Source organism: Haplochromis burtoni, unplaced genomic scaffold (genome assembly GCF_018398535.1).
Source record: "Haplochromis burtoni strain Fernald_Lab_line unplaced genomic scaffold, NCSU_Asbu1 Contig_787, whole genome shotgun sequence".
Classification (NCBI taxonomy): domain Eukaryota; kingdom Metazoa; phylum Chordata; class Actinopteri; order Cichliformes; family Cichlidae; genus Haplochromis; species Haplochromis burtoni.
In genome coordinates, this window is record NW_024583148.1 from 146,930 (window position 1) to 159,170 (window position 12,241).

General features: G+C 38.6%; 1 protein-coding gene across 3 annotated transcripts; it reads right to left on the reverse strand.

The window, feature by feature from the left end:
• Nucleotides 1-3,132: 3,132 nt before the first annotated feature.
• On the reverse strand, nucleotides 3,133-9,987 carry LOC102290509. Of its 3 annotated transcripts, XM_005950556.2 has the most exons (4): nucleotides 9,834-9,976; nucleotides 9,401-9,493; nucleotides 8,984-9,096; nucleotides 3,133-5,418 (listed from the first exon to the last, which is right to left on the reverse strand). In XM_005950556.2, the coding sequence occupies exon 4, from the start codon at nucleotides 5,292-5,294 to the stop codon at nucleotides 3,612-3,614; it is 1,683 nt and encodes a 560-aa protein (XP_005950618.1). In that variant the 5' UTR covers nucleotides 5,295-5,418; nucleotides 8,984-9,096; nucleotides 9,401-9,493; nucleotides 9,834-9,976; the 3' UTR covers nucleotides 3,133-3,611. The 3 variants fall into 3 exon arrangements, with proteins under 3 accessions (XP_005950618.1, XP_005950617.1, XP_042071610.1); XM_005950555.2 differs by lacking the exon at nucleotides 9,401-9,493 and having other exon boundaries at nucleotides 9,834-9,987; XM_042215676.1 differs by lacking the exons at nucleotides 9,401-9,493; nucleotides 9,834-9,976 and adding an exon at nucleotides 9,323-9,341.
• Nucleotides 9,988-12,241: the final 2,254 nt, after the last annotated feature.

The window sequence follows — 12,241 nt, forward strand, 5'->3', positions numbered from 1 at the left end:
ACACGTGGTGTACACACAATGCAACAGGTATGCACAGACACGAGCTGAACACTATCAGACATGGCAACAGGGAGGGAACACAGAGACGCAGAACAGAAAGAGCTCAAAACACAAAACCTGAGAAGTAGAAATACTAGGACAGAAACCAAAATATTAACAGTGACTGTTTGTCACCTGTTTTTAACTCGAGTTACCATCTTTTCTACACTGACTGCAGTACAGAGTGAGTGAGATGCCAATCTGTGCAATGAAGGATCACAACAGACAGCAGCTTATGTGCTCTCAAGTTTATCAAAGTTTATTATTTAATGATGTCACCATCATTCAGCAGGCTATTACAAGAATGCTGATTTTCTAACACTGGAATATTTCTAACAGTTTGAGTTATTTTCCAGTGTTAGAAAATCAGCACTGCTCAGTGTTAGCCATTGTTAATCTTCAAAACTGACTAGGTTACTTTTAAACATATAACACTGTCAAAGTGTTAATTTAACACTCAACAGTGTGGTATTTAACACTCAGAGGTGTGGACCCATATAGACACTCTTTTTTGCTGTGTGACATGTCTCCCCATGTTTTTGTAGTCAGAAGGTCAGAAGGTTCCTTTGTAAGTGTGCATGCGCCATTAGCGTGCTGCCTGCTGTAACCCTAATTTCCTTCGGAATTAATAAAGTATTCTGATTCTGATTCAAACTGTTGACTGGTAGTGGATATCTATTTGTTTCTGCTGAGATTACTTGTAGATGCACACACACTTTGATCTCAGCTGTGTGTGGTGGTAAATTACACACACACAAACACACAAACACACACACACACACACACACACACACACACACACACACACACACACACACACACACAGATTTACAGTATTCAAATTATTCAAATTTGAGGAAAATGCAAACTATCTGTGCAGAAACTGCAAAATGGGTGGGCAGCAGGAAACAGGTTTCAAGTACGAACTCAACCCTGAGGTTTAGCTGGATATCAAAACATAGTAAGTAACTTCACATTTACACTTTAATTTGCCATCTTAAAATATACATACTAACAGACTAATAATTCATTTCCATGATACTTAAAGTAAAAACAAAAAAGCTAGAGAGATGGAGATGAGTTAAAACAAACCTCTGCTGGCTGTTTGTAATCCTCCAGTTGAACCCAAACGCTGTTGTGTCTTGCTGATGTTGACTTCTGTTTGAAAGTGTATGAAAAAAAGAAAAACAAAGTAAAGTACACAGCAAAATCTCCAGTGTTAAATTAACACTGAGAGTGTCTATATGGGTCCACACCTCTGAGTGTTAAATACAACACTGTTGAGTGTTAAATTAACACTTTTGACAGTGTTATATGTTTAAAAGTAACCTAGTCAGTTTTGAAGATTAACAATGGCTAACACTGAGCAGTGCTGATTTTCTAACACTGGAAAATAACTCAAAATGTTAGAAATATTCCAGTGTTAGAAAATCAGCACTGCTCAGTGTTAGCCATTGTTAATCTTCAAAACTGACTAGGTTACTTTTAAACATATAACACTGTCAAAGTGTTAATTTAACACTGGAGATTTTGCTGTGTAGAAAAGCAAATAAACCTTAATATTTGCTTAATTTTTAACTTGTCGATGGTTTTGTTGTGAAGCTGCTAAAATCTTGAAGAATCTGTAAATACACCAACTTCATTCATTGTCTGTCAAATTTGATATAAATAACTTTACCTTTTAGTTCTACACAAAACACTGCCAACACCATCTAGAATACAATGATAAGATTAAAAATGACAAAGGGACACCAATGTTTGGATACTTAGTACAAATAATATTATAAATATTAAATGTTTTCATAAATTAAAATGAATATATCTAAACGAAACAAACATAAAACAAAAGACACACACACACACACACACATATATATATACATATATACAAAAAAAGAGCTCAGTGAACATGAACTTACTGTGAAGTGTACCTTTTATCAGAAAGAAAGATTTTTCTTTTCACTTACTTTCAGGTTTCTTTAATGTGGCAAACAGGCACACGGCCCTCCCCCACCCACATACAGGCTTAGCCATGCTGCAGCAAAATATAAAGGAAGTTAGCTGTAGATGACATAAAGTAGTTTTCAAACTAAACTAATAATAATAAAAGCTGTTGAAAGTTAAAAATGAATTATTTTAATTTACATGTTGTTATGCATTCGTCTTCCATTTTAGTACATTTTGAAAAATAAAATTTGACAGATTTTTTTCTTTGTTTCTCCTCTCTCTCTCTCTCTCTCTCTTTGTGTGTGTGTTTGTGTGTTTTTTCCCTGGGTACAGGAAGAAGAACATATGGTGGACGTGAACAGGACAGCGACTGTGTAAACAAGTATGAATTCTCAGAAGTCCTCCGCGCCCTCATTTACAGCAAAGCTGAAAGTGAAAGAAGAGCTGCTGCAGGAGAATTGCGCCTGATGCCTACATGAGCTTCAGATGAACACAAAGGGTCTTCATGACCAACACTCACATGTGAAATTTAGACAAATATAATGCCAAATAAAACTGGAGTAAACTCATTTATTCCCGAATGTATACACTAAATGATGTTTTCTATAGGCCCAAGAACAGCACACAGCACAAGATCTGTACAATTACTGTTTCTAAATTACATCATAAATACTGCTCACATCAATGCACTTACAGTAGCCGCAGTAAAACCAAGAGGAAAATAATTCAAGTTTATATTCAATGGACCAAAATGTAATGACTTGGATATGGAGTTGGTTTCATGTTGATCTATGACTTCATCTAGTACTTACCAGGTGAGGTAAATGAGGTAAATATAATCTCATATGAGTAACATGACCTTTTAAAGAACTAAGCCGAAATGCAGAAGTAGTGTTTCAGGAAAAACTTCCTTAGACAGCATTCTGACTTTTCTGTATGACTTTGAACAAAAATAATTTGGTGCACAAGTTTGATTCATTTTGGCTTTTTCTAATTTCTTAACATTTGATTTGCTGTAAAATGACAATCATAACTTTCAGCAGTGATTGGGTGAAGACCCAGTAGGTGAAGGAGTGAATTTTTAATGTGGGTGGACGGAGGACAGATGTCTTAGCTAACAACACAAACATCACAACAATACAAACGTAGTTATAGTTTGACATTTATTGATGCATCCATCATTCACCACAACAGACGTGAATGCTATCATGGACAAAAACATAATGAAGCTCATAAAATGATTTTATATATTAGTAACATTTACATTTGCACAAATGTGACTTTGCACTATATTTATCTTTTTATCCCAAATTTACTTTGAAGAGTTAAGGTTAGAAAATTAATAATTACAATTTAGTTCAATGTAAACAAAACAGATTAAGAAATGATATTGAAATAAACACAAAGCTGAGAGTAGCGTGTGTCAAGCAGACTGTGGAGAAGAGCAGAACAAATTCAACCAGAAAATAAAAAATCATTTTTGTCATTGTGCTGTGTTTACATCTTAAATTACTTGCAGTAGTACAGCCAAGTGGTGAAGCACGCACTTACATTGCAAAACAAGTTCAAACTGAACTGTGGTGAAGTCGTTCTCTGACTCTGGACGTGTTGCCTTGTTGACTTGGCTAATGATTAACATCAAGTGATTCTTGATGACGCAGGAGTTTCTTGCCTTGCTCTATTTTAGCCATTGTCTCTGCCTTTTCCTTCATGGACATCAGAGACTGAACTCGTCTCTTCCAGCCTTCTTTGCCCTCAGATTTCTCTCCTTCAATAAGCATGTCGATGTACTCTGGAGTGGACAGAGGGTTTGCCTTCAGTGCTATCTCTTTAAGTCTGTTCAGACACTTGGAAGATCTCTCCATCAGTTTCACAACGTCAGCCTGCAAACTTTTATACTCAGCATTCAGTTTATCAATCACTTTCTGAACAGTCATCTTCTCTCCTGTGGCTTCCCGATACTTTTCTTCCAGCTCCTTTATTGTTCTTTTCTCTTTAACATCTTCATAGCCCCATTTGTACTTCTGGTTAAAGTGTACATTCCAAATACATTTTCCTGGACATTGAGTACAGTATCCATCTGGCCCCATTGCTCCACAGCTCCTTTTATCTGCATCATTTGCATAGGCACAAGGGTAGTGGCAGGTAACATGACACTGCTGACAGTTGGTGATGTAGTTTCCAGATCCAGAAATGTCCTCCTGAACAGGCTTTTTGACAGTAACTTCAAACTCGAAGTTCTCATTTCTGCCGATCTCTGCTTCATATTCTTTAAGTTTTTCCCTCGTCTCTTTTATCTCCTCAAGCTTGGCTAACCCAAGTTTCACCTGCTCCTGCAGATTCTCAACTGAAATCTCGAGCTGCTTTCTTTCTCTGAGGACTTCCTTTGTCAGTGTCAAGCTTTTAGTTTCTATTTTATTCAGAGTGGCAAAAAACCTCTTCATGCTTTTTGTGCCCATCTCCCAAAACATCTGATCAAAGTCTCCTTCATCATCATCATCATCATCATCATCATCATCACTCATTCTGTCTCTTTCAGCTGATTTGTTATTTGCAAAAAGTGCTGAGTTATTGAATTTGAAGTGAACCGGCAGCCCGTCTTTTGTTTTAGGACATGGGACTCCTGCAGCATTGATCGCCTCGAGAACTGGAGGTCGCTGACCGTCTGCAAATGTCACCACAATGCTGATGTTTTCTGCTACATCTTTGCCAAAGATTGAGAGCACTGAATCAAACACATATTTTTGTGTTGGTGTGAGTCGAGCTAAAGCAGCCTGAGCTACAAAACACACAGCATCGATTTCACTGACACCATGTGAGGAAGTGAAGAGATTACGGAGCTGCTCTACGATCTCTCTGTCTCTTTCTATGCCTCTTGTATCTCCAAAGCCTGGAGTGTCCACAATGGTCAGAGAGAACGGGATTTGAAATCTATCCTGGTGGTTGATTTTGTACACAGCGACTTCAGAGGTCTGACTGTGAGCTTGTGATGTTGACTGAGTTTCATTCACTAAGTTAAAGCGATATGGATCCTCCCATTTAACACCTAAAATGTAATTGATCATCCCGTTGATGAGAGTTGTCTTCCCAGCACCGGTTGCTCCAAGAACCATTATGGTGCGATTAGGTTTACTGGACTCTTCTCCAAAACTAAAACTCTTGCATCCATCGACATTGAATTTATCATTTTTTAGGGGAATGACATAAACCGGGAGATGTCCTGAATGTGATTCCAGCAGTTTGCTGATCTTTTTAACAGCATCTGAAAGCTTTATGGGGCTTTTTTCTCCCTTAAAGCGGCTGAACATTCTCGTTTTGTTTTATATTAATTACTAAAGTTACTATGAAGACGTTGATCTTTCGTTAATCTTTCTCGCTCTGTGCAGTCAGCATCAATATCTTCTGCTCTGGAGGTGTTGTTCAGGCCCAAATCTGAAGAAATATGAAATGTACAAAATATAAATACACAGAATTAGAGTCAACATGTTTAAATAGGAATGATCTGTGCTTAACAATGACTGTGTATCTTAAGTGAGGGAAGACATTATATCGATATTGAGGGAATGGCATTCTGCTCTATCGCTGTACGCATGGAGATGTCGAAGAAAAAAACGATCAATTTTTTTTATGTAGAATTGTCGCCTTAGATCCTTAAATTAGCTTAAAATGGCTAAACTACACAAAAACCACCACATTTTATTCTAAGCCCAAAAATTATCCCCACTGAAAATAAAATCTTATGTTAAGATTTTAGTTTGGACTACTCACTTTCAGTTTTAAATTTATATATTATTCTTTAATGTGGTGTGACTTTTACCATTCAAAGCATGCAGTAAAATTTTACTTTTGTCTGTTTTCTGCAAGGGTGCTTTGCTAATGAAAAGATAAGTTTGGGCCATTATTGCTGTTAGATAATGGAGTGTGTGTGCACGCGTGTGTGTTTGTGTGTGTGGGTGTGTGTCCTCAAGTCCTTTCTCCTATAAGGCCACACACTGGGGGTGTCCAAATTCAAAGGCTGCATCCTCCTGAGGCCGCATTTGTAGGCCGATTACGTCACAGCGATGCGACGAAGGCTGTCCAAATTTGTACACTCCTCCAAATGCGTCCTACTTTTCCCCAGATTTGAAGGATGGGTTGGGTGTATCCTTCGTGGCCCACCATGTCCCAGAATTCATAGCGCAGCCCAGCCAATTCCAGTTTCCAACAATGGCGGCAGCTACTTAGTTTTAATATTACTCTTATTACTCTTTCTGGGTCACAAAATACACTTTTAGGATATTTTCAGGTGAGAATGTAGCTGTGTAAACTTCAAATATTTGCTCGGTTTATCAAGATATCACGTGTTTGCAAAAGTGCTCCGACATTTTCGGAGACGTCTGTTACCTATGGGCTCAAATTGCGGTCATAAATATTTTGTACTTGTAAATCAGGATTTGTGTGTGTAAAAAGAATTTGTGTGTGGACTTAGCAAAAAAATACGTGTGAAACTCTGCACTCAAGTTTCAAGTTTCAAGTATGAATTTTGACCCTATTTTTCTTCCTTTCATCTGATTGGCCAATGTCATGTCAATCACAAATTTAACAATCCAATCAGAGAACAGATGGGTTTGGCTATTGGAGGGGTGCTTTATGGAGCTTCAGGTCCTTGAAGGGAATACTGCCCTTTACATGCCAGCCCAGCGTTTTCCTTCATCACCAGGAAGGAAAACAGTCTGTGGTCGTCTGAGTTTGGTGATTTTTGTGTCACAGGTCTACGTGTTTAATACAGGGACTTCCACAGCCTTTTCAACAGCGCTGCAGACCTGGGGGGCAGTGTTGTGGAAATGACACAGTCTTCACTAGTGGGGATAGTTACAAAGCTTTCTTTGTTATGAATTAGCAATACATGTTTTTATTGAACATTTGAAGATAAAAAAAACAGAAACTCTTGTAGAGGACATAAAGTCAGAGATGGAAACGACAAGGAGCAGGTGCATCTAGTACAGGTAGAGCTGCTGCAAAAACCCACAGAGCCCAGCAGCCAGCAACAAATCCTGGATCCTTGGCTTTGAGTTAGCAGTTAGCATTAGCAGCACATGCTGCACCCGATGTGAAAGGACCTTTATGCTGCACACTGTGACTCACAGCAATGGTCCTGGGTCAGCCCTGACTTTGTGTTAAACTAATCCTAAAGTAATAATGGTATTTCTAACCACTGATATACCACAACTTTATCCTTTCAACAGCTACTGAAAGTTAGGGGACCTAACTGCTATCGGATATTTACATACATACTCTTCAAGGACCTGCAGTCAGTGTTGCCAACTCCTCAGTGAGGAAAATCGCTATTGGCTGTCCTAAAAGTCGCTAGAAGTCGCTAAATGACGTCATCACCTAATTTACATAATTGGTCATGCTAATGTAATTGTAACCTACACTGTTGGAGAGAGAAATAACATCGTGGAAGAGACAAAGTGAGCAAAAAACGTCTTAAATACATTTAGAATTTATTTAGAACTACAAATTAAATTTCTTTTAGCAATTATTGTTTTTTAATGTCACAATTCCAACCCTTCTCCTTTATCCGGGCTTCGACCGGCAAAAGTGACCCGAAATAGGCACTCTGGTGGAGTCACTTTGTGTGTGAGAGTGTGTGTTTATAAGTAGTTTTAAACCTTGTGATCCATAAAACAGCATAACAGTGAAAGAAGAACTGACTGTGTTACAGTCACTGCGGAGCAGTGGCTTCGCTCATGCGCGATTCATTTGCAGTTTGGACGCACAGGTGTGAACGTCTCCTGCAGCTGGGGGAGGACTATCCTCCGCCCGTGAGCACTTTAGCACGAGTGAGGTGCCCACGGCAGCACCGCTGCTTGTTGAGAGTAAGAGCAACATGCTCTTTCACGTCAAAAGGTCGTCATAAATAAGTCTCCAATAACACCAGAAAAAGTCGCCAGATTTGTCGCTGGTCGCTTTTTAGAAAAAAGTCTCAAAGGGGGTCTGAAAACTCGCTCAATATAGCGACAAAGTCGCTAAGTTGGCAACACTGCCTGCAGTTCAAAACAGCACCCCCCCCAACAGCCAAACCCATCTGTTAAATTAGTGATTGACATTCATTTCAGACCCAGCAACACGCTCAGACAAAAACTGGTTCACCCGAAAGACAAAACGCCAAAACACAGACTTAACAACGTGGTGTATGCTGTACAGTGCAGCGAGGAATGCCCAGACCTCTACATCGGAGAGACCAAACAGCCACTTCACAAGCGCATGGCACAACACAGAAGAGCCACCTCCACAGGACAAGACTCAGCAGTCCATCTGCATCTTAAGGATAAAGGACACTCTTTCGAGGATGCCAATGTTCACATTTTGGACAGAGAGGACAGATGGTTTGAAAGAGGAGTGAAAGAAGCATCTATGTCCACTGTGAGCGACCATCTTTGAACAGAGGCGGGGTTTACGACACCAACTCTCTGCCATCTATAATCCAGTTTTGAGATCCCTTCCCAGACGCCTTAACGCCCACTCACATCCTGGGCCATCTGACCTCAGGAATTCGCCTGATAAGGTGGGGCCAGGTTTCACAATGAGCTCACCCGAAACTCTGGCTGATTGGGACCCACACCCAGTTTCACACCTTGGCTCAGGCGATTAGAGGATCATCAGGGGTCCTTTTGTCCCTCTGTGGGGGGAAACTCCCACTAGGTTTATATCTGGGACTCTCCACCATTTGACCTTAGAACTGAAGAAGCTTCTCGGATGAGAGGTGAAACGTCTTCAAGCAACTTAAAGAAGTCCAGACGCTTTTCTTTGCAAGCTCCTTTGACTACGATGTAATCGTAGTATATATTATTATTATTTAATAATAAATCAATATTATTATTATTATTTATACTATATATATTATATACTTTATACTATATATTATTTTTACAGTGGTTTTGGGAGCTACCATTTTTGTACTTAGGATCTTTAAAGAAAACTCCGACATTATAGAAAAAATAACACTTGTTACCTGGCTGTGACGATAAAACCAGATCAGTTGTGATATTGCTTCCTGGGGTCCTTGAATGGCATATGTACTTGGCTGTGATGACAAGTTGAAGGTGAGGCTGGAGCAGGTGTGGCCTATCAGAAAAAATGCAATATCAGGTATTACCAGAGCTACTGATTGGTAAAGGCTGTGTCATCTCTATTTACTCAAAAAGACCGTTTTTTTAAAACAGTTTTATTGCAATGATAATTAGCACCATGTGCTAGACCCAACATAGAGATCTAGTTGGACAGAAGTTTGAGCCCAGCCCAGTCTCTGGTGAGGCCGAGGGCAGAGTTACAGTCTCTGAATGGGACGCACCAACGAGGAATCAAAGACACATTCTTGTAAAAGAGTGGCTCATTAACAAAAAATACAGCGGCCAGCTTAGAAACAAACTTCAGGAGCAGACTCTTGCTGACTTCAAAGGAGGCAAAGGAGAGAGCCAGGTCCCTGGCTTGTAGTTCCTCTTTAACATCAGTGCTGTCCTGTCTGGAAAACCCATCAGATTCATTTATCATTAGGATTCCTTTTAGTTTTGATTATCACAAGATTACAGAACACAAAATGGAGTGAAAATAAAATATTTATTACATTAAATTGTAACAAAAAATCTTATAAGTTATAAAGCTTGTAATTGCTGTAGCATGCAATGTTAAAAGAAAACCTATCCAAACAATACAAACTTTACATAAACCTTGTGTTGATCTTAACCTCCACTGGCACGTGGTGCTCAGGCACCCCTTACTATATAAATAGCCCCTTTTTCAGTTTATACAACTCAATAACAGATAAACAGTAAAATAACCCCTCAGTTTATTTGTCAACTTACCACTTAGTATGCCTCTGACCAGTAAGGGAGAGCAAGTCTGCTTTACTCTGTGGCTCCTTTTGGGCTTTTATGCAGTGTGCATACAGTGTGTAGTGTGCTCATTTCATGCAGCGTGAAAAACGTGTTGTTTGGGTACACTCCAGCAGCACTACATCGAAACCTGAAAGAGGTCCACTGTCACATGTTTAACTATTGCCAATCCAAGTTATCAGTTATTGGCAAGCTAGTGATAACAGTAGCTATAGAGAGTGCAGAGTAGACAATTGTTGGAGGAGAACTTTGGAACTTTTTTCAAGTTGTCATGATTGACAAAATGTGTAATTTGACCCATTTTGTCAAATCACAAAATGTTACAGGTCATATTTAAAAGCAGCTGTCGAGAGAACCTGAAGTTTTCAGGGAAGTTTTCAGAACACATTTCTATCTTTGTTTGTGCTGGGGAAGAAAAGAAAAAAAAGAAAAAGTGAAACATATGAGTTAAAACACTCACTTTGTGCAGACTCTTCAGTGATGACTGAATTGCAACTGATTTTTATACTTGGAGAAAAAAGAAAGACAAAGAGAAAAGTAATCACATTTAGAGGTACACAGAGTTTAGAGTTCCTTTTTATACTTATTAATTTAAAATAATAATTTTGTCAATAAGATAATTTTTAAAATGTATATTTAACATTTGTACATGTACAATTCAAAATCTTCAAATTTGAAACACACTAGATTGGCAGGAACTTCTGTGACACGCGTCAAGTCAGCGTTCGAGCTCGTCATGCCCAAATCAGTACAGAGAATCACGAAATTCTCTAATTCATTCAAATTAGTCTGGAAGGACAGATGTCGTGATCCTGGCTGAATCGACAGCCACTCTGTGGTTACTTTGTGCCATAATGTCTCTGGAGACTTCGTATTTTCTCCAGAGTAATCGATTTGATAATTGAGAGACAAGCTCGCATCTATTAAATACTTTCTTTTCTAAATCAGTGTTACAAAAATATTGTCACGTGTCGACCAGATTCAGACGTAGAAACTCAGTTTTGCAAGTAAAGTGATTTTATTTACAGTGAAGGTGAGTTGTGCTACTTATAAAATCTTCTAGTTATTCACAGTTCAAGAGTCTCTTATTTACAAGGTCCAACAAGGGAGGTGATTTCGTTGTGATTGCTATCATGGTTAGACAACACTCAGACTGAAGGTTAGGGCAGACCAACAAGCATACAGACCAAGAAGGAGACAGAGGAATGGGTTGTTTTATGGAAAACAAGTCATATATCCTCAATTAATCATGATCAGTGAGAAGTACATAACACCACTGCACTAAATATTGATTGAAACAGTTAGTAATTGAGTTAATAATGAAATATAAATAATGTTTATTTAAATTTTTTGGGGGGGGGGGGGGGGGGGGGGGGGGGAATTACTGCTGTCCCTGAGAAATGAACATAACGGTATGGTTAAATGTCAAAGCATAGATAAGGCTGTGACACTCTACACTGACTATTGAATTTCAACTTGATTTCCTCACTTGGAGAGTCATTAGTCATTTGTTATTGGCAAGTTGATAATCAGAGTAGACATTGGACCTGCTGTTGGAGGAGCACTTTGGTCTTTTTTGTTTGTTTTCATTTGTTTTGAAATGTGACAAAAATTTTCAATTGAAACATATAAATAAGACAAAAAGTCATAAATGACAGTTGGTTTTTCAGTCAGAATCCCTTTGTCTGTTTCTCCTCTAAATTCTCTAATTCTCTATTTCACTGGGTAAACAGTTTCCACAGCTAGTTATACACTAGTTCTTTTTTTCTACGTATGGTAAGTGGGGGTAGTTTGACTCTGATCCACAGTCAGTGTGTAATTTGCAGCAGGTTGCTGTAGCGTCTGCCAGCAGGTGGGCAGCAGCATCAGTTAAAACCAACTAAAACCACATGTGCACTGCTGTAGATGCAGCAGCTGCAAGATTTTAAGCACATATAAGAATGAATGCAAGTTTAAATGTGTGCTCAAGGATGTTATTACTCAATCAAACTCCAGTGACAAAATAATTGTATTTCACAAAACAGTTTACTGCTGCTTTGAGGGGGGTTGTGCTGTTCTCCTGTCTTTATGGCTTATGTTGGGTCTAAACACACAAACCAGAGGCCAGAAACCGACTACTAACTTTAATAAAATAATCATAATAATAATAAAATCACTGTTTTTGTTGATGCACTTTGGTGCCTTGAAAAGACCAAATTGTTCTCAGCATACAAAGTTTTTGTAAAAGCCATCAAACTTTGTTATCTGTTGACACATGAAATTGTAATAATAAGTTAATGTACACCTACAAACAGTGAGTTATTATTCCTTATTAGATTATGTGTCTCACTCTCAGGAAAAAAGCTTTACATGCAGTGAGAGTTACACGAGTAAAAGCT